This window comes from Phyllobates terribilis, unplaced genomic scaffold, assembly GCF_046119375.1.
Source record: "Phyllobates terribilis strain yellow unplaced genomic scaffold, ASM4611937v1 Scaffold_5__5_contigs__length_657084704, whole genome shotgun sequence".
In the NCBI taxonomy this organism is placed as follows: Eukaryota; Metazoa; Chordata; class Amphibia; order Anura; family Dendrobatidae; genus Phyllobates; species Phyllobates terribilis.
This window is the reverse complement of record NW_027362765.1, coordinates 391,269,089-391,292,817: the sequence shown is the minus strand read 5'-3', so window position 1 is coordinate 391,292,817 and position 23,729 is coordinate 391,269,089. Positions and strand designations below refer to the sequence as shown.

The 23,729-nt window shown below is 41.5% G+C and overlaps 1 protein-coding gene across 4 annotated transcripts in view; it reads right to left on the bottom strand.

Moving 5' to 3' along the window:
• Positions 1–5,239: 5,239 nt before the first annotated feature.
• The window catches only part of ZMAT4 (zinc finger matrin-type 4), a 575,021-nt gene continuing 556,531 nt past the window's right edge, over positions 5,240–23,729 (bottom strand). For all 4 annotated transcript variants that reach the window (XM_073684978.1, XM_073684979.1, XM_073684980.1 and 1 more), the window contains 2 exons: positions 21,514–21,644; positions 5,240–6,558 (listed from right to left, as the gene is read on the bottom strand). In XM_073684978.1, the coding sequence (XP_073541079.1) occupies positions 6,431–6,558; positions 21,514–21,644 (259 nt within the window). In that variant the 3' untranslated portion in view covers positions 5,240–6,430. The remainder of the gene's footprint in view (positions 6,559–21,513; positions 21,645–23,729) is intronic.

Here is a 23,729-nt window from a genome sequence, read left to right as displayed (position 1 = left end):
GTCTCTTGTCAAACTCAAACTACAATAAGGCCACGGCCCCACTATCAGTATTTGGTCAGTATTCGATCAGTATTTTTTCTCAAGAGTGGGAGCCAAAACCAGGAGTGGGTGATAAATGCAGAATTGTTGCACTTGTTTCTATTATACCTCTTATCTGATCCTCATCTGGTTTTGGCTCCCACTCCTGCGAAAAAATACTAACTGAATACTGACCAAATACTGATAGTGGGGCCGTGGCCTAAGGATAAGCTCCTTAGCTCCTTATATGTTTATACTCAAATTAGTCACAATCCCTACCAGTAATTCATGCTGGATGTGAGGGCTGTACAGTGGTGGCCAAAAGTATTGGCACCCCTGCAATTCTGTCACATAATACTCAGTTTCTTCCTGAAAATGATTGCCATCACAAATTCTTTGGTATTATTATCTTCATTTAATTTGTCTTCAATGAAAAAACACAAAAAGAATTATCCTAAAGCCAAATTGGATATAATTCCACACCAAACCTAAAAAAGGGGGTGGACAAAAGTATTGGCACTGTTTGAAAAATCATGTGATGCTTCTCTAATTCGTGTAATTAACAGCACCTGTAACTTACCTGTGGCACCTAACAGGTGTTGGCAATAACTAAATCACACTTGCAGCCAGTTAACATGGAGTAAAGTTGACTCAACCTCTGTCCTGTGTCCTTGTGTGTACCACATTGAGCATGGAGAAAAGAAAGAAGACCAAAGAACTGTCTGAGGACTTGAGAAACCAAATTGTGAGGAAGCATGAGCAATCTCAAGGCTACAAGTCCATCTCCAAAGACCTGAATGTTCCTGTGTCTTCCGTGCACAGTGTCATCAAGAAGTTTAAAGCCCATGGCACTGTGGCTAACCTCCCTAGATGTGGACGGAAAAGAAAAATTGACGAGAGATTTCAATGCAAGATTGTGCGGATGGTGGATAAAGAACCTCGACTAACATCCAAACAAGTTCAAGCTGCCCTGCAGTCCGAGGGTACAACAGTGTCAACCCGTACTATCCGTCGACGTCTGAATGAAAAGGGACTGTATGGTAGGATACCCAGGAAGACCCCACTTCTTACCCCGAGACATAAAAAAGCCAGGCTGGAGTTTGCCAAAACTTACCTGAGAAAGCCTAAAATGTTTTGGAAGAATGTTCTCTGGTCAGATGAGACAAAAGTAGAGCTTTTTGGGAAAAAGCATCAACATAGAGAGTACAGGAAAAAAAAGAGGCATTCAAAGAAAAGAACACGGTTCCTACAGTCAAACATGGCGGAGGTTCCCTGATGTTTTGGGGTTGCTTTGCAGCCTCTGGCACTGGACTGCTTGACCATGTGCATGGCATTATGAAGTCTGAAGACTACTAACAAATTTTGCAGCATAATGTAGGGCCCAGTGTGAGAAAGCTGGGTCTCCCTCAGAGGTCACGGGTCTTCCAGCAGGACAATGACCCAAAACACACTTCCAAAAGCACTATAAATTGGTTTGAGAGAAAGCACTGGAGACTTCTAAGGTGGCCAGCAATGAGTCCAGACCTGAATCCCATAGAACACCTGTGGAGAGATCTCAAAATGGCAGTTTGGAGAAGGCACCCTTCAAATATCAGGGACCTGGAGCAGTTTGCCAAAGAAGAATGGTCTACAATTCCAGCAGAGCATTGTAAGAAACTCATTGATGGTTACCGGAAGCGGTTGTTCGCAGTTATTTTGGCTAAAGGTTGTGCAACCAAGTATTAGGCTGAGGGTGCCAATACTTTTGTCTGGCCCATTTTTGGAGTTTTGTGTGAAATGATCAATGATTTGATTTTTGCTTCATTCTCTTTTGTGTTTTTTCCTTGCAAGCAAATTAAATGAAGATAATAATACCAAAGAATTTGTGATTGCAATCATTTTCAGGAAGAAACTGAATATTATCTGACAGAATTGCAGGGGTGCCAATACTTTTGGCCACCACTGTATATTTGGATTCCTGCTATTTTCGCTAGCTCTCGTGTATCAGCACAGCTTCATTCCTAGAATGATTTCCCCTTATTTAGCCCATGAGTCATATTGTGCTTTCCTCACTATATACGAGCCTGAAAGGGCTGCCCTCTAAAATAACTTAAATGCTTATTCCCCTCACTTCTATATTTTTAGACCTTTCCCTCCTGCTATCTCTAACACTGAAAGAAAGAAGAGGTAGAGCAGAGACAGCAGTCAGAGCTAGCTAGGTGAAGGACTCCTTAAGTGTCACACGGGTACGGCTACTAAGAAGGTTAGTCAAGTTTGCATTTAGGAAACCAATTTACAATAAAAAAAAAACTGCAAGTGTGAATGCAGTCTTTAAAAAAGGAAAAAATTAAACAATGACTAAAAGTTACTTGAAGGATCTAAAAGTACTACACAACCAAATGTTATACAGAATTTACACATGACACACACAGAACATATATTCATATTTCAGTTTTATTGTTCTTTCTTTAGCACATACATTTGTTTCACAGAAGCATGAGGGTGGGTAAACCACACAGAGTATTACACAACCTGTTTCCGTAGTGTAACACACAACGTGCCCTACACAACTCACCACAACACTATTATGTCATGCTTTCAGTAATGTCATGTGCTCAACAATGACATGAAAAGCTGGAGGATGCAACGAAACCACAAGTGGAAACAAATAATGCTAGACATCGAGGAATGTCAGAGGAAAGACTCAGGACTTTATTTCCTCTAGGACCGCCATCATGATCCATATACCAATATAACTTGATATCTTGTTAGAACTAGCTATAAATGAGAGGAAGCCGCATAATAAGAATAAAAAATGGTGCCCCCCAAGCAACAGTTCACAACTTGTCTCTAGCAATAGGGATTGGAACATTTTTGCCACATCCCCCATGTATCCTTATTGTTGACTTGAGTGATGATTTATAACAGAATCCTAGTCTAGGAAGGGCAGCATCTATTTTCTTTGAAAGAAAAAGGCTCCCAGAAGATTACACTGTATGTGAAAGAGCAGGAATTGTGTAGACAGAGAAGAGGGTAAAGGCCAAACAAAGTTGAGCCCCTATTTTCATAGTTTCCATAGCAGCTGCAGGGTTTACCTCTATAATTTATATGCCCTTGTAGAATAGCAGCATGACCCTACTGCCTATTCACTCTAGCCTGATATATCACATCTGTACCTCCTCGGGGGAGGAGTCTGGTTGATACCGCCTATGAGGAACTATCATAAGGGACATTCTTTCTTCCTCTTTCTATGGATGTCATAAAAACCTCATGGGCCCCCTGTATGTTTGCATGCCCTTGCTACTGTGATCCAACTAAAAAAGTAACACTCTATTGTCATTACATTAGATTACAAACGATAATTTCCAAGAGCAGCAATATTTTTTTTTATTTCTGTCACAATAGGACATTTGACATCTGATCTGCTTGCCTACACATATAGCTCAGTGGCATGTTAGAATACCGTTGATGGATAGGTGGATATGACTTTTCTTTACATAGGGTGAAGCAATGGATATGCTACTACTCAGTATATACTTAAGCACATTAATAAAATTACCATATAAATTACACACATTTATTTATTTATTTTTTAAATGCTGGATTTTTGACACCTTTTCCTTGAGACATTTTCATAGGGTCCTCAGGGTAAAGAGCCCCCTCTAAAGGGCTGTAAAAGGCATATTGATCATGCTTGCATTTATAGACTCTCTGTACCCACCACCCATAATACCTGTCTATTGCTATTTGATAAGGCAACGTTCTGTAAATATCAATAATTTCTTCTTTTCTCTATGGCTCTGTACAGCATAGACAAGTACACCGAAAAATATACAGTTCTGGAAAGGAAAATTGTGGTAATCCTTACATTACCCACTTATCCTTGAAGGGGTGGTCCTTACAATCACATTTATGACTAGTCTATCCCCCATTTATGATCCAGCTGTTGGCATTACCAGTATTCCCAAGAAAGGACTCGTGTTAGTTTTTACTTTATTGGGAGATTCCTGAACCTCCAACTCCGGAAATTTTTTAAACCCGTTCTAAGTATATTTCACATGAATGGCATATTATAGTTTCCCTGACTGTTGCCCCATAGAAGATCCATCTACTGGTCATATCTCCAACATGAAACCTTATATTAGCCATAATTGTGTAAACTTTTGCAATTTCCTAAATTCCTGGCTTAGTCTTCTAATTTGCCGCTGCAATATAAAACCCTGTGGTTGTATAGTATAGGCTGAGATCTAGTACCAATCAGGTACTGGCAAAGTCTGAAAATGACATTGACATTCGTGTTATTCCTTAGATGGTTGGGGTTTTGGACAAACCCTACTTGCTTGAAAGGTTGTAAAATTGAATGATCACAGGAGATCTTAGTTCCATGGAGCACCACCACAGATAAAATGAAACATTACACAGTTCATATTGAAATCCATGGGTTGTCCATGTAATGCCCAAAGCTGGTTACCGGTGGTGTAATTTGGCCACGATTTGTCCATAGACCCAATATCCGGACACTAGTCAGTGGAGAGAAGTAATTCCACAAAATATCTGGAATGAAAAAATTATTCTTCATTTGGAAAACTGTTCCCACCTTGCAAAAATTGTTCACATGCAACAGCCAATTAATCATTATTCTGACCGATTGAACCAATTTGCATTGCCTAGTCTCTTCAATAGGAGCTAAGCTGCAGTATCCTGCAGCGGCCATTAAACAGTATATGGAGATGTGGTTCTGCTCCATGCACTGTCTACAATCAGCCATCATCGGGGGTGATAATAGCTAATCGGTGGGGGGTGATGGATGTCTGACACTCACCAATCTTGTATTCATAATCTATCCTTAGCATAGATTTTGGATATAAAAGCAGTGGACCACCCCCTTTAAAGAAGTTGTTTATCACCAAAATTTACACCTAACCACAGGATAGGAGATAAATGTATGATCAATGGAGGTCAGACTGCTGGCAACCCACCGATACTGAGAGTAGGGGGTCTCATGTCCCTCATGTGTACGAAGCAGTGGTTCATGTGTAGCCATTGCTCAATTCACTTCTATGGTTCTACGAGAGGGGTATTTCTCATGCGAGACCACCGATCCTTTACACAGTGGTCAAGCATGTTCTCTACCACTCCATTCGCTCACTGGGCACTGGACACCCATTCTTGTGGATACTGTGTAAATTTTGGAGGATCCCTTCACTAAAAATCCTTTAAAAACCAAATGACGATCAAGTGGGAAAATTTAAGTGACATATTTATATTAAGTCCTAAAAACGCTTCGAAATCTTAATCGTAAATTCTGAAAATCACACTAAAAAGCCAAAACATTCCATGTTCGGAAGGAATTTCCAGAGTCGTCTTCCCAGCACAGAATTACTCGTCGTCGGAAGGAGTGTGTGATGATACAAAAACACAAGACAAGTGTGCGCTAGATAATCCGGCACTGACCATAAACTTGTTCTTATTTGTAGCTCCCATATTAGTCCAGACAGCACTAATAGTCCAGACGAGGGTAGTAATGAGAAGACCACGCACATTTTGGAGATGATGAAAACTAAAATCTAATATATTTTTTTTTTAATTATTTGCAGGCATAATTATACCAGTAAAGGGTATAATGTGAAATATGCTTGATCCTTAAAGTTCTCCTTAAAAACTTGAAGCCATCATTTGCACTCATTACACTGTTAAAATTGAACAAAAGACATAAATCCCTCTGGTTCTTTGTATACCCATCGTCTCCTGGTTTATTGAAGCTTATCAGTCCTTAGACCATACTACCAGTATGGCATAGCAGCAGGTCATACTTCATTTCGAGCAACGGTTCAATTGGAGGAGGACTCATGTTGAGTCTAAGTAACTTCCAAGAAACCCCATTTAATCAAGAGAATCTTGCGCAGCCTGTGGGATCTCTGCACTCGAGTGAAATCACATTTTCTTTTGACCTTTCAGCAATGATTTATTGGAAGTGTTAAAAAGGAATTTGAAGCTAAAAGGTCAAACGAGACACGTATTGAGGAGCTGTCCAGACATCTTTATTCCATCGTCTTTGGGCAATATCAGCTTTCGATGTGAACTTTTCAAATGACTCATTCAGGTCTCATAGACGTATTGAGAAATCACGTTTTTCTATAAGGTCCTTACTTAGGGAACCAATTTAAAGTTCTATTGAATTGAGATGGTTCTATGTAGTAAATGCCTTCCTGTATACTTGTAATTTCCAAAGGAGCTGGAAGATATAGTTGGAAGCTACAAAATCCCCCAATAATCTGCCATTGGATCCCATCCACTTTGATTGTGGCAGGAACGGGTAAAGTTCTTGAGGTCAATCCATGCTCGTTTCTCAGTCTCTTTAAGAAAAAAAACCAAAGCCCTTTCTTGTGCTGTGTACTAGATAAGAGAAAGTTTGAGTAGTGCCTGTGATTACTCAGCACAGAATGTGAGTTTCTTCTGTGACCATAATTGAGAAGAAGGTATTCTCTGGAGAACATTCCCCTGTGTCTTCTGTGACTTGTGGAGGACTAAGAGAGCTTCTCCCGCTGTCATTGTCCTTTCCTGCCAAGTAGAATGAAAGATGTTTAGTAAAATGTTCGTGTTCATCCAGCTCATACTCAAAGATATTATATACTACAACCTTAGATATAATGAAAAAATGTCGTTGTTCCCCAATAGTAATTGGGGCCCTATGGACACAGTCAGGATATGCACTTTTTCGATGCAGACACTGAACCTAATGTGATAATACATTTAGAACATTATCTTACTTAGGCTCCATACTTGTCAACTCTTCCAGAATAACCGAGAGGCCCCTGGTAAAAGGGGAGACCTCTTAGACGCCCATATAAATAATCTCAGGAGCTGCAGAACCTCCTGGAACCACTCAGTATGTGGCACTCCCCGAAGACGTCCCTGTGCATGATGCCACAATACTATGTAGACCAATTGCTGGCAACCAGAGGTACATTCAGGTAAGGAAACAGGGTATGTAAAGGGGGCATGGTCTGTAAAAAGGGTGATTGCTCAATGCTATCTCCTATATATTATGGTGCCTCTCGTATTCAATTAAAAAAAACCATGGCTACTTAATTTTAGAAGAAGAGTCACTCTTGTCCATGGGTTGTGTCCGGTATTAAAGCCTATTCACATTAAACGGAATGTGACTATGTTGTAATGCCAATCAGAGCCTGTAGACAAGAGAGGTGCCATTTTTGGAGAAAAGGAATGGTCCCTGATCTCCACAACTACGCGCTCGCTGTAGCTCATCCTATCATGTTTTATACTAAATTCCATGCAGTATTTAATGTGCTGCAATCATAAAGGGAATAGCTAGAAATATCCATTGCAGTGTTAGTTTTACAACTAAACCATAGTGTCTTAATTAGGTTTCTTCCAGGGGGCACATCTCCAGGGTCCTAAAGACAGGGTAACAATGGTAGCGGTTGTTCTCAGGTCATCTTCATTTGGGGTCAAAATTAAAGCTCATGGCGCCAAATGTTTAATATGTGATGGGACTCCCACCTATCTTGTGCCATTTAGAATACTGCCATCTTCTTACATGGCTGATAGGCTTTTGGGCACTCTAAGGCTTCGTTCAGACGCGTGTATTATACGCCAGTGCACATGGCTGATTTTCCACATGGACCAATGGTCTTCATGGAATAAAATCAAATGAGCTACTTTGGTTTATTTATGGATCAGACTAGTGCATGTAAATGACAGGCATCTCCTGCATTCATCCGATAAGCGGACAATCAAAAGGAGGGGAGCACGGAGTAGGTAACGTCTGCAATTTGCGGACGTGACTGACCCGAATTTTCGTACAACTGGCTGAACCCGGCTTTATGAACCAGGATTCGAGTGTGATCTCTATCTCTGCACCGTCAATAAACACAACCTCTGGTGACCACATAGGAGGACAGAAGTATTATAAATGATACATGGAAGTCTCTTGTCCCTGTGTAAGGTGCCCCAGCGAGGTAGTCGTGGGCGAGCTGTAGCACCTGCTCACTCTGGCACCCTACAGACAGTACGTGTCCTCCCTCTGATGTGTGGCTGTGTATGTGGTGCTCTCCATTTACTTCAGACCATCTGATCGCGGCTGTCTCCAGGCATTTCTGTTCTGGGACCAGGGCAGCAATAAATTCAGAGGACACGAGGTTCTTAATCATAACTTGGACTTTACTTGGGGAAGAGGAATATGTACAATATTTACAGGCAGATATAATGGATAAGGCCCGACAGGTTATCATCTCCCTCACAGGCGCTGGCAACATCTTCAGCTCTGGTTCCCTCTTTAAGTGAAGCATCTCTGTGACTCTAATCTCTAGCCCAAGAGAATCTTTCTCACTATCGACAGTGTATCCGGATCCTATATCTCCCCCACGTCTTAGCCTGGAGTCCTATCTTCCTCTGATACCTGCAGATTAGAAGTGCCCCGGGTCCTCAATACCTCCGTTGAGTTTCTCCGGCCGGCTAACAGGACTCTTGCGTAGGGAGATCTTCACACTGGTGATCCCACTGTCTGAGCGTCTACCCTAGCAGCCACCATATACTCAGGCTGCCCGTACGGTTCAGTGTCCTAACTCTACTGACTTGTTCTGGGAAACTCACCACAGATTTCTTCGAGTGCCCACCCTCTGTGGGCTGTCATCACAATCATTAACCCCGTCTCTGTCTGCAATACTGCTGGCAGACCCAACCTGGCATCTGCACCCAGGACAGTGGCATCTTGTGGCTGGTTACAAGTACTGCAGCCCACAAGGAATTATGTCAGGAACAAGCTCTATAAACACTCGAGGCTTGGTCAAGGCACTATGTTCCCCCTCTACTCTACTGACTTGACCACTGCAGCTAACCCCTTAGCTTGGCCTAACAACAGTCCAGAGAGGTCTAACTCCGGGAACATTCTCTTTTAACTACATCAGTGCCGAAGGAAGGCTACGTCCTTCCCCACTATTACACCTGCATTTATCATTCCCCTCCAACTCCTGACCTAGCTGCTCCCTCCTCCCCCTGACCTTTGCAGTGACTCATGCAGGGAAAATTGACCTCCTGTTTCTACATAGAGCTTACTATGATTCAGCTAGTTGGTTTTTAATCACATTGTGTCATAGACCTAATGGAAAGAGAAGAATTTGCTGGGTAGAAAGGCAAAATGAGCAATTGTAAGTACACAGTGCTGTATAATATGATGACTGCAATATATTAAGAGGATAAAAGTTTTGATGGGAGGAGGAGTGCTTCTTTAAAAGGGGTTGTCCAAGGTTAAAAAAACATGGCTGTCTTCTTCCAAAAACATCTCCACATTTGTCTACAAATTGCATGTTGTATCCAGCCCTGAGTGCCGATCAATGTCAGACACAACCTGGAGATGAGGGTGGCGCTGATTTTAGAAGAAGGCAGCCATGTTTTTTAATCCTGAACAAGCCTTACATAGGGTTATCATCTTCCAGAGAACACTGCTCTTCTGCCTCATTGCTTTCCGAGGATGGCAGTGCACTCCTGCAATAAACAGATTGGGCCAGTGGAATGGCTAAGCCGCTCGCCTGAACTTTGCGCTCTCCGATGCTGCGAGCAGAAGCAGATTAGCTTTGCCTCTGCAGCATCAAAGAAAAGCCGGCGCACGGAAACTAGCTTTACTGCCAGGGTCAGAGCAGCGATTACAAGTTCTAAAGCAAAGAGCTTGGACGAGCACGCTCCTTGCCTAGGAAACCGGCCACTTCTGATCGACTGCTGCACTGGCAGGTGACTTAGGCAATGAGCAGTAAACTATACAATTAACCCCTCAATGACCAGGCCAAATTTTTGAAATCTGACATGTGTCACTTTATGTAGTAATAACTCTGGAATGCTTCAATATGTCCCATTGATTTTTAGATTTTTTTTTTTGTACTTTATGACAGTGTTAAATTTAAGTCGATATGTTTTGTGTTTATTTATAAAAAATATCAGAAATGTGATGCAAATTTCAAAAAATTAGCAATTTTCAAGCTTGGAATGATTATCCTTTTAATCCAGATAGTCATACCACACAAAAACATTAATAAATAACATTTCCCTCATGTCTGCTTTACATCAGCACCATTGGTAAAATGTTGTTTTATTTTTTTTACATTTTACAAGGTTTAAAATTGTAGCTGCAATTTTTAATTTTTTTCAAGTAAGTTTACAAAACTTATTTTTTTTAGATACCTGTTCAGTTTTGAAATGACTTTGGGCATCCTATATGTTGGAAATCCCTAAAAGTGATATCATTTTAAATACAGCACTCCTCAACGTATTCAAAATGGCTTTAAGGTAGTTCATTAACCCTTCTGGTGCTTTTCAGGAATTAATGCAAAGTGGAAAAAAATGTATTTTTACCACCTAAATGTTTCTAACTTTTGAACATGCCGCTATAGGCGACAGACTCTAAGGCCGTTATTTGACCATTACCTGCCATGGCAAACATCAGGACCACACAATCAAGATCTCAGAGTGCTGATGGGGTTAAAGAGGGAAACCTTACACTCCTTCTGTAACCATGTTAACCATCTAGCTTCTGTAGTCACTATTGCCAGCAGTATGTAAGGGGTTAAACGGCCATGGTCGGTGCCAACACTGATCGTGGCTGATGCAGCGAGTTGTCAGCTATAGTGTACAGGTGATAGCTGCTGGATGGTCACCCGTCAGAGGATGCTAGTCTCTTATATCGCAGGTCACTTATAAGTCGTATTGGGGCTCATTAAGAGGTTTTAAAGGAGTTGGCCAGTCCAAATAGATAAGTCTGCAGTCGCTCTGTGTGACTGCAGACTTATGAATCCCACCAGCATGAGCTGCAGGGATGCGCCAGTTTCTGACTCGGGACCGGAGGGTATGTATGAGTTATACATACTGCAGGCCAAAGCGTGAGTGTGACTGCAGACCGGACAACCCCTTTAAAAATTTGGATCGGACAACCCCTTCAAATGTGATTACATCATTCTTGGGAACAGTGAGGATTTTTAATAAGAGCTAAATTGTAAAGTTGCTTGTTTTTAGAAGAACTTTGCAATTTTACCCATTTATGACTTAAATTTCATCTATGCATGAAATTTTTTTTAGCAATATCTGGAGATCTGCTGTAATCAACTTCATCACCATTTACAAATTAATTGAAATTCTTAAAAACCGATCAGCGTTCTGGGCGTTGCTGAATCTTCCTTTTTACTTTGTGAATTGTTGTGCACAGCATAATATCTACTAAATTTATGCATTTTCATATTCTGCATTTCGTTTGAGCACCATATTGGGGATTGTATCTAAATATTAATGGTCGGATCGAGAGATAGAAATCTACATTTACAGTAGTAGTGCAGAGGCAGCACCTTGTGACGGGCTGGCAGTCATTCCGCTGCTGCTGGCTCAGTGGTTTCTTGCGTTACTTGCTGGTGGTAAGTTTAATTACTATGTCGCTATACTAGATCAGCACAATGGTTTTATATTACTGTGAGCGTTAGCCTATTTCAGTGCCAACCTTGCCACCTGTCCTTTAGGAATGAGATTTGCTGCCAACCAAACACTCAAAACAGCTTTATACCCGAAATGCAAACAGTTTCCAGATAAGTGTTGGATGTGTGCCTGGGAGGAAAGAAGATCCCGATTTTTTTTTTCTTGCAGTAGAGTTTCCATCATAATAAGAGTCGTTCCAGAATAGAAAAAAAAATTCCCAAAACAGCGCCATTCTTGTTGATGGGCTGGGTTACAATACCAAACATGGCCTAAGGGGTCATGCACACAACCAATTATCTCGGACGAGTGCTATACGTGGATTTAATGGATAGCACTTGTACCTATGATATTTTATCGGGCTGTGCACATGTCTAATTTTTATCTCGGACACTTGGAGATATATCCGATTTCGATCCGAAAGTTGGATCAAAATCGGCAATACAAGCCTATGAATCCGTGAAAAACATCGGACCGAACTCAATTGTCATCCAAATGCAGTCTGAATTTCATAGACTGACAGAATGGAGAAGGCGGAGAAGTTTATTTTTTTCTCCACGTCCGAGAAAACCTGATCCCACTCTGATCCCACTCAGAATAAGAACAAACTCTGATCAAACTTTAATCAAACTCTGACCCACTCTGATCACACTCTAATCAAACTCTAATCAAACTCTGATCCCACTCTAATCAAACTCTGATCAAACTCTGATTCCAACTCTGATCCAACTCTGATCCAACTGTGATCCAACTCTGATCCAACTTTGATCCAACTCTGATCCAACTCTGATCCAATTGTGATCCAACTCTGATCCAACTCTGATCAGGATAAGCGGTCCATTTTTCTCGGATGGTGCAAAAACTGGTCTTGTGACCCTACCCTTTAGCACTGTATATACTGACCCTCTTTATACTAGTTACTAGAGAGGAGCTTATTGATTTGTAAAAAAATAGGATTTGTTATGAATTTCCCCAAAAAATCATAATTTTTGTATGCTCTGATTTGTGCAAATCCCAGCTAAATGGTGGCTAATCAGGTGCCCTTTTCTGGATTCTGAGGCCAGAAAGGGGTTTCAAAAATAAAAATCTCATACTCAGTTCCTCACCTCTCCTTGGCTCTCCTGATACCTTTTCCACCGCAGCAGGTCCTCCAATCAGCTCCTTTGTCTGCTATCTTCTTCTCTCACGGGGCCTCTGGTGCAGCTTTTCTTCATTAGGCCCAGTGCCGTACAATGGGCATGACACATGTTAGTGACATATGTGGCACCGAATGCGGACACCTTGGGCGTAGTGTAGAGCTCCAGTGCCAGAGGTCCAGTAATAGCTGATCAAGGGAGCTACAGGAGTGAGAAAGTTATGAGGCAGACTGAGAAGTATGAGTTTTTCGTAACCCTCTCTCAGTTGATTCGAGTCACACCGAATTTATGGAATGCAAATCGAATTTCCCAGTCGAATTCAGGCCAATCTTCCAAATTTGAATTTTGTCAGATTTCCTCACCTCCACTAATAATCATATGAATAAATATACATGCAGGGATGATGTTATGGTGGGTGCAGAGGAAGCAGCTATAATCATGGCCCAAAGGCTTCACTGCCACATAACTGGCACATAATAGCATTGGGGTCCATATGTGTCTTTTTCTAGAGATTGATGAACAATACAGCCGCTATCGTAGGGGATAATGAAAACCAATATGGTCACCATTAGAGTGCTCAAAAGGATCATCACAGGGTTTTGTCTATAATTGTAATGGTAAGTAAGCCATCTTATGTTGTAATACATTCCCAAAAGCAGAGCTTAGGGGAAGAGGAAGCAGTTACATCCAAGCCATGGTGTCTAAAAAAGCCAAAAGACCCTTCTGACACATAAGAAGATACCACTGTTCTACATGGCAATTAGTAGGTGCAGGGCTTTTTTTTGCATTGCGAACCAGGAGTGTTGGTCAACCCATATGAACGCTGTTAGTTGGGGGTAACAAATTTGCATTGGGACCCAGGAGCTTCACCTCTGTACTTCTCCCATATCACTATATTATCCTTGCACTACTTTGATTTATCCCCCCAATTAACCGATATTTGCCAGGGTGTTTCATATATGTGTTCTGTGCAATGTTCTGAAAAAGATTCCTGAAAAAGATTAGTTGCTTGATTTACCGCTTTTCTCATGTTGACCAACAAGCCAGTCATGTTCGGCATTCGGAAGAAAATGTGATATTTTGGTTCTTAATTTATACTCATCCCTATAGTAAATAAGGCTGGAAACTAATCAAGTCTAATCCCGGATTAGTTTCCAAATAGGATGAAATCATGAAGCAAAGTCAGGTCATCAAACTAAACTGCAGTGATGTCTTGGGGATTAGCGGAGGAGGCGGCACGGCACAGTATACGTTATCCTTTATGTCTATAGTAGTCATTTCTCTTCCACACGTTGTAGGTTGTTTAATGTCACAAATTAGTTTTAAGCAGAAATGTACAAAGTTTCACCTTATGATCAAGACATATCAGATAATGCAATGGTTTCCAAAAAGTCTTCAAGCTAAGGAACCCTGAACCAGCTACAGACACCATGAGGAACCCCTTAAGGGGTACTTTTCAAGGTGTAATCTAATGTTGAAAACAGCAGTCATCTGAATGGTACTGTGATGCTTTCATAATTTTGGGTACAGGATTCACATAAAAAAATCTGAGTATCATAGAATTACAGAATGTTAGAGTTGGAGGGGACCTCCAGGGTCTCCAAGTCCAACCCCCTTCTCAATGCAGGATTCACTAAACCATCTCAGACAGATGTCTGTCCAGCCTCTGTTTGAAGACTTCCATTGAAGGAGAACTCACCACCTCTCGTGGCCGCCTGTTCCACTCATTGATCACCCTCACTGTCAAAAAGTTTTTTCTAATATCTAATCTGTATCTTCTCCTATTCAGTTTCATTCCATTGCTTCTCGTGTTTCCATGTGCAAATGAGAATAAGGATGATCCCTCTACAGTGTGACAGCCCTTCAGATATTTGTAGACAGCTATTAAGTCTCCGCTTAGGCTTCTTTTTTGCAAGCGAAACATTCCCAGATCCTTTAACCGTTCCTCGTAGGACATAGTTTGCAGTCCGCTCACCATCCTGGTTGCTCTTCTCTGAACTTGCTCTAATTTTTCTATGTCTTTTTTTAAAATGTGCCCAGAACTGGACACAGTATTCCAGATGAGGTCTGACCAAGGAGGAGAAGAGGGGGATAATGACTTCACGTGATCTAGACTGTATTCTTTTCTTAATACATCCCAGAACTGTGTTTGCCTTTTCTGAGTAGTATAGGCTTAGTCTTAGGATCAATGTTATCTCTGATGCCAAGCGTTCCACCAGGATGGCACCTATATGTTACTAACTCCTGCCTGTATGGTGCAAAAAAATATAAAAAATGTCCGATAGTCATTGAGTAGCGTTTAGTTGCACCAGCCAATAAGATGCCAGCAGCTGAAGTCGGCATGCACGTGACTGGGGGTGCATGGCAGTGACATCATTCGCTCCAGTCGCTTTCACCCTGAAGTCATCTGCCAGCTTCAGAAGAGAACACTGCGTGGTGGGGCGAGCAAATGGGAGGTGAGTATAATGGTTTATTTTTTCCTATGCATTAAAAAACAGAAACAGAATGGGAGACCTATACCAGGATGGGGGATATTTATACCAGGATGGGGCAGAGGATGGGGGTGAGGCCCCAAATCTTGCACTGGGGCCCATCAGACTCTAGAAAAGTCAAAGATGCTATAGGATTTTTACAGGATGAAAATGGAGAAATGGTAAGAGAGGATGTTGAGAAGGCCGAACTTTTTAACTCCTATTTTGCATCTGTTTTCTCTCAGAAAGAAAATGTAACATCAACTGATCTTCACTGTCCTTTTAAAGGAATAGAGGAATCCAAGTTATCTGTAAACAGAAAGATTGTGAGGGAATATTTAGCTAACATAAATGAGTTCAAGTCTCCAGGTCCAGATGAATTACACCCCAGAGTACTGAAGGAGATCGTAGAAGAAATTTTAGAACCACTCTCCATAATCTTTGAAAATTCTTGGAGAACAGGAGAAGTCCCAGAAGACTGGAGAAGAACAAATGTTGTTCCTATCTTCAAAAAGGGGAAGAAGGTGGACCCAGGGAACTATAGGCCGGTGAGTCTGACTTCTATACCAGGAAAGATCTTTAAACAACATGTATGTAAGTACATGGATAAGAATGAAGTGATTAACCAGAGTCAGCATGGGTTTGTAACTAACAAGTTATGTCAGACTAACTTAATTTCCTTCTATGACAGAATCACTGACTGGGTGGATCAGGGAAATGCTGTAGATATAGTATATCTTGACTTCAGCAAAGCATTTGACAAAGTATCTCACACCATCCTTATTGAAAAAATGACCAAGTATGCAATGGACCAGGCAACTGTTAGGTGGATTCATAACTGGCTTAGTGATCGGACTCAAAGGGTGGTTGTAAATGGCTTCACATCCAGCTGGATGAATGTCTCAAGTGGGGTACCACAGGGCTCCGTCCTGGGACCTGTATTGTTCAACATCTTTATCAATGATTTAGATGAAGGAATTGAGGGTAAACTGATTAAATTTGCTGATGACACAAAGCTAGGAGGGATAGCTAATACTAGAGAAGAGAGAGAGAGAGGATTCAAAAAGACCTAAATAAACTGGAGCAGTGGGCAGCAACCAACAGAATGGTTTTTAACAGGGAAAAATGCAAAGTACTACATCTGGGCAATAAAAATGAAAAAAGCATATACAGAATGGGAGGAATAGAGCTAAGCAACAGTACATGTGAAAAAGACTTAGGTATACTAATAGATCATAGACTGAACATGAGTCAACAGTGTGATGCAGCAGCAAAAAAGGCAAATACAATTCTGGGATGTATTAACAGAAGCATACAGTCTAGATCACATGAAGTCATTATCGGTCTTTACTCCTCTTTGGTCAGACCTCATCTGGAATACTGTGTACAGTTTTGGGCACCACATTTTAAAAAAGACATAGACAAACTGGAGCAAGTTCAGAGAAGAGCGACCAGAATGGTGACTGGTCTGCAAACCATGTCCTATGAGGAACGGTTGCAGGATTTGGGAATGTTTAGCTTGCAAAAAAGAAGACTGAGAAGAGACTTAATAGCTGTCTACAAATATGTCAAGGGCTGTCACATTGTAGAAGGATCATCTTTATTCTCATTTGCACAAGGAAAGACTAGAAGCAATGGGATGAAACTAAATGGGAGGAGACACAGATTAGATATTAGAAAAAACTTTTTGACAGTTAGGGTGATTAATGAGTGGAACAGGCGGCCACGAGAGGTGGTGAGTTCCCCTTCAATGGACGTCTTCAAACAGAGGCTGGACAGACATCTGTCTGAGATGATTTAGTGAATCCTGCTTTGAGCAGGGGGTTGGACCAGATGACCCAGGAGGTCCCTTCCAACTCTACCATTCTATGATTCTATGATTCTAGTTACGCCACTGGTAGAGAGTGACAATTTAGTTTAGAAGTGCTAGTTGATAACCAGTGCAGGCTTAGTGGGGACTCATTTAAAAATATCTTGTAAGAAAAAGAATGGCAATGATTCAAAAAGAAACACCCATGCCACGTCATCTGCCAGTAAGAATGTGGGCGGACATAGCGCAAGTAGCAGCAGCAGCAGCACTCTCGGTGACTAGCCGTCCTGCCATCTGGGAGCACTCAATGCACTTTGGCAAATCATCAAGAGCCGCTGTTGGCAGCCCCACTAGTAATTGCAGAACAATGACATTCCAGATGTGCTTGATGGGAGGAAAGTCTGGAGACAGTGAAGGTCATGGTAACACGTTTAGACCATGCAGGCTGCTCACAGTAGGACAAGCAACATGTGGCCTGGTATTATCATGTTGAAAAATGGTTCCTGGAACACTTTGGAGAAATGTTCAAACTGCTGGTTTCATGGCCAAATCAATGTAACGCTGAACAGTTAGTGTATCTTGAATGAAGACTAGAGGGGTCTGGCTACTGTTCAATATGCCACCCTACACCAAAATCCTGGGTGTAGGATCTTTATGATGTTTACTCGTGAAGACCTCTTCCCTATGTTGCCCACGTGGTCTGATCAGATTAGAAGAATGGCGCCTAGTGATCCATTCTATATTGAAAATGAGATTAGACGTCACATACCAAGTCTAAGGCTTCAAACAGTGGCTAAACAAACCATCACAATACATTTGCACGACATTGGGCTACGAGATGGACGTCTGGTTACAGGTGTCCATTGACCACATACCACCACTTCCAAAGACCATCATGGAGGCTGGAATGGAGGTCTATCCTCTTCAGCGACCATTACCGCTTTTGTATTATAAACAATAACAGCTGGAGATCAGTCTGGAGATCACATGGGTAACGCCATGAAGAGGTCTTCATAAGGAAACGTGAAAGTATCTTTTTCAATAAGACAACGCTAGGCCGCATGTTACTCTTCCTACCTTGAGCAGCCTGCGTGCCCTAAACGTGCTACCATGGCCTGCAGCATCTCCGGACTTGTCATCGAGAACATCTGGGACATCATTAGTTGGTGATTACACAGTAGCTGCCAGCAGCGGACCTTGATGATATGCCCAAGTGAATACAGAGGCAGAACGTTCCTTAGACGACCATTAGTAACCTCACTGATAGCAACCGAGGGTGTAAGTGTAGAGATTTCGGCGAGTAGTGCTCATACTTAATACTGAATAAATCGACATGTCTTGAAAAGTTTGTTTCCATTTTTTCATCATTTGCAGATCATTAGCATGTCTATCCATCCTGTGATTTTCATAACTCCATGACTTTTCCATCTTAGTGATGCAATATCAAAATCGCGGAGTGTTATTTTATTTTTAGAAATAAATATTAATTTTTACAATTTATTTGTAATTTTTAAAAAGAAATTGGCATCTTTGGAGAACTTTCGTTTTTGTCCAAATTGAATATTTCAGCAGAATCAGACAAATCGATCCAAAATCAAATTTTGGGAAATACTTTATGCTCACCTCCATTAGTAATCTAACAAACATAGTATTTTTTTTTCTAGCTGACATTTTCCTTTAATTAGGCTTTCATGTTGGGTTTATACCGACATGGCTTTTCCATAAGACGTGAAGAGGAGGAAGATTAATGACTATTACATTACTCTGATGTTCCAGCAATGATAGACTGATACATATTCATCTCGCCGTATTCCTTTGTTCACAGTCATTTGAACACATCTAGAGTTATTTACCTGCGCCTTGACAGCCCATAGTAATAAAATACAGGTACATTCGCTCTCCTGCTCAGCGAAATGAAAATAATGCTTTCAAGTAACCAGATCGTAACAGAGATAATTCAGCCATGAAGCCAGGCAAGATGTTTCATCCAGACCCCCATATGCACTGATGGGCGGACGTTGGGAGCTGTCTCCCTTTGTAAATGCACTTAGGTGTCACAGTCAATACTGACCGCGGCATCTATCGAGTTACTGCCAGGATCAAGGTTATCTCTGATCCCAGCTGTTGCAGTGGATGACAGCGGTATATTACCACCTTCCATCTGTACCGTACTTGTGCAGTAAAGGAAAGAGTTAAAGGGAACCTGTCACATCTGTGTGCACTATTTGCCAAGTTCAGCATAGGAAAGATTGTTGCACCTTAAATGAATTGTGCCCTTTACATGCCGCATAGTTGCTTGCTAACTTTTTCCTTCCCATGAATTAAAAGGAAGTGTTGGGAGTCCAATTTTTGTAAAAGTCTGGAACATTCAGCAACTGCTACCTTCCTGGACTTGATTGACACCAGAACGTGCCTACTGAAATCCTGCACATGGGCAGTAGCTTTGATGGAGCCAAGCAAAAAGCTGTGCAAAGTCTTTTGTTTTACCATGTAGGAGCAAGATTTGCAAAAAAAAAACATTTGCAAAGCTCAAAATTTGCAATGCAAAGGACCCAAGGGGTAACGTTTCTTGTTGCAGAGAGTGACATGTCAAGCCTGACATGCCATGGTGAGGAGACTTTTAAGCCGTAATGCTCCTCTGGGAAATATACAGATTGTCTCTTCAGAGAGGAAGAGGACTAGAAATCTAGCGCCACCTATAGGAAGTAGCAATCGTAAAAGTCAATATCAACTCTCTAACGAGCCTTGTCACATGACTTAGGATAAAAATTAAAACCAAAAACTCAATTTGCGGACACTGTGTTTTGGAATACTGCCCTTCGTCACTGCAAAGCGTGAGCTCTTATTTGGCTGGATGAGAAGCGTATGACCGTAATCCAAGGTGTAATGTTTCTCCTTGTGGAGAGTAACATGTCAAGCATGCAGAGGTGAGGAGACTTTTAAGCCGCAATGCTCCTCTGGGAAATATGCAAATTGTCTCTTCACAGAGGAATAGGGCTAGAACTCTAGTGCCACCTATAGGAAGCAGCGATCCTAAAAGTCAATATCGACTCTCTAACGAGTATTGTCACATGATTTAGTATAAAATCCAAAAGTTCTGGTCCTCTTCTTCTTTGAAGAGACAATTTGCATATTTCCCAGAGGAGCACTGCGGCTTAAAAGTCTCCTCACCTCAGCATATCAGGCTTGACATGTCATTCTCCACAAAGAGAAATGTTACCCCTTGGATCCCGGTCATACGCCTCTCACCTAGCCAAACCAGATCTCACACTTTGCACTGATGAGGGGCAGTACCCTGAAACACAGTGTCTGCAAATTGAGATTTTGGTTTTAGCTGTTATCCATTATGAAATTCTGCAGCACATATTGCTGTGAGAACAGCCTCTGTAATGTAGAACCCATACTGTAACAGTGAATACATCCCAGCCAAAGCAGCATAACAGGTGGGGAAGACATTTCTGTTTTTTAACTCTTTGTGCTCCTTTGACATTGATAAATAAAGGGCAGGAGAGTGAGCGCCCTCAGGAAGCACTACATGACACAAGAGTTATTACACGGCATCCCACCTACTCTCTGTAGTTAAGAAGTGATTGGCCCGGCTGCATAAGCTCCATCTCATCCATAGAAATATTGGAGAGTTTCCGGAGATGACAGTGAATGATTAGAAGAAAGATTCCAGCGGGAATCAGAATTGGATTTTCCAATCTATCCTACAGAATCGTTTTCAGCCTGCGCTAAATTGTAAATGACTTTTTTTTTTTGCAATCTATGCAGATGTGTTCTGTAATAAGCATGAAGCTCAATCGGAAATAAATGGCGGAACACGACAAAACCTTTAGATGGGCGCAGGAGGCGGAAAAAATCAGCATGGAATTCAAAGCGCGCAGAGGATTTGGAGATTTGTTGGATTTTCACTGCGGATTTCACGCTCTGCAATGCAAAGGATGAAATTGTGGAAAATCCATATGTAATAAATTGCAGCATGTTCACTGCAGATTGGTGCAAAAATGGTGCAAACGATTAGCCGCTTACTCTTCAAATTTCTCAGTTCCTTCTATCCAAACCTAACAGAAATCCAAGAAAAGTAGTCTTATGTAAATTTAGAAGGAATTTCTCAGCACTTGAGTTCCTCGTCCCCGTAGCAGCAGGGGGACTTACTCCAGATTTATGGGGTGTCACTCTTTTTCTTGTCATTGTAGGATAGCCAATGCACTCTCGGTATGGCCTCCGCCCTGCGTACAGGTTGCACCAATGATATGTCGCACCCTATATCTGCACGGGGTGGAGGCCACACTTAGAGTGTATTGGCTATCCTACAAAGACAAGAAAAAGAGTGACACCCCAGAACCTGCAGCAAGTCAGATTTTTCCCAGATATTTCCATAAAATTACCTTTCCTAATTGATTATTGTAAACATGTGATTTTAATATAATACTATGTCATCATTTCGAATTTTGCTTGGGTGCGAGGGTCCATCCTATATCCAAAAGTGAAGAGTATTGGCGCTGAGTCCACAGTATCACCCTGTAGAATTCTGTTGTACTGCCGATCCTAGATAGGCAAGCTATGCACAGTAGATATGCTGCCGATCCTAGATAGGCAAGCTATGCACAGTAGATATGCTTACCCTCCTTAGCCAGCATTTTCTGCATGTTGTTCCTTGAGTGGAAGGTGATCCTTGGCTGATTTTGTCTCTCGGCAGAATTCTGTAGATCCCTTTGCCCATTTAATTTGGTTCCATCTGAAATGCTATTTGCACTGAAAAAGAGTAAAAAAGGGAAAAATTTTATTTTTATTAGAAAGATCCCATGTAACTATAGATTGAATTAACTAAACCAAGTGATAATATTAATATATGATCCAGTCCTGTAACTACATATTGAATAGACAGTAGGCCAAGCATGTGTGGCCCTATAGTGATCAACACAGATAGCGGAAGGCTCCTTACTCTCAGATACCTCTCGACAGAGCACCCCTTTATAATACATTATCTTAGTCCCTTACATCATACTTACTAAATTTTAGAAAATCTCCCCTTAGAGAATTTGCAAACTCGCCCCTTTTGCAGTCCACACCATTTCATACCTATGAATGTACATGTCACACCCTTTTCCAAACCCAATTCCTGCCCCTTCATATTTTTTTCTGGACTGGGTCTGATGATGCAGCACTCTGGGACCATACACAGAAAATAATTCCGGATGTTTTAGTTCCGAGGAGACTTCTGTGATAACAAGGTGATTTACCAACTCCTCTAGGAGTCCAGGACTCCTCCGTTTGTCTCCGCCCCTGAGGATCCATCAATTTAAATAATTGAAACTTGAAAAAAATGAGACAAATGTTACATCTCCTGGTGGAACAAGGGTCACCTTACAGTTATCAGACCCCTTGTGCCATAAATGTCTGTGCTAGAAAAGTCCCTTTTATATTCAATGAGATAGGAATGAGCACATGGCAGCCACATGCACCCAGGTAGCTGGTATTAGAGATGCATCCTCTTAATAATTCCATTAGTTTCAAAAAGGGCACAGCCTTTCCGAAAAGTGCTATAAATATTGTAAAACCTGTAATTTTAAGGAAAAATGTTAAACAGCGGCCTGGAGACAAGAAATCGTGAATAAGTAAACAGCAATCCACTTCATTAAGCATACATGGAAGATTGGGCACACCTGAAGCTGCGGTACAATGTCACAATGTCATTAAGTCTATTGGGGTTCCTGGTAATTGCAGGGTGTGTAATTTTTTCCTTCCTGGCACAGCAATCAATACCGGCACTGTAATATATTTACACATTGCATGAGCAGCGAGTGACAGCCGTATTTGCGCATTAATGTGGCAGCATGCTTTATGGCTGCACTCACTTAGCTAATCTTTTCTCAATTTTCACCTCAAAGGTAATTTTTTTGAGATCACTCAGCCGTCAGTGTTCATGAATACAAATTAATGCGTATTTTTAGAAAAATAAATTACTCAGAGACGGCGGCATTTCAAGTCTGCGATCAGCGGGAAAATTAATCTGTTGACGTCGAAGTTTAGAATTACACATATGACAGAGCAGAGGAGGAAACCATTAAGAAATATATATATATAGTGGCGTAACTAGAGTCCAATGGGCCCCAGTGCAGAATTTAGACCTGGGCCCCTCCCTGCATATTGGTCAGATGTGTGGGCACTTGTAGAGTTCTAAATCCTATAAAAACATAAGTGTTGCCCCCCCCCTTCATTATGTAGTAATGTTCCCCATCCTGTACCAATGTCCCCCATCCTGTACTAATGTCCCCCATCCTGTACTAATGTCCCCCATCCTGGGTCCCTTCCTGGTATATATGTCAGTCAGTCCTGGACCCCTTCCAGGTATGTCCCCCATCCTGGCTCCTTTCCTGGTATATATCCCCATCCTGGGCCCCTTTCTGGTATATATGTCCCCCTTCCAGTATATATGTCCCGCATCCTGGACCCCTTTCTGGTATATATGTCCCGCATCCTGGACCCCTTTCTGGTATATATGTCCCGCATCCTGGACCCCTTTCTGGTATATATGTCCCGCATCCTGGACCCCTTTCTGGTATATATGTCCCCCATCCTGGGCCCCTTTCTGGTATATACAGTACAGACCAAAAGTTTGGACACACCTTCTCATTTAAAGATTTTTCTGTATTTTGACGACTATGAAAATTGTACATTCACGCTGAAGGCATCAAAACTATGAGTTAACACATGTGGAATTATATACTTAACAAAAAAGTGTGAAACAACTGAAAATATGTCTTATATTCTAGGTTCTTCAAAGTAGCCACCTTTTGCTTTGATGACTGCTTTGCACACTCTTGGCATTCTCTTGAT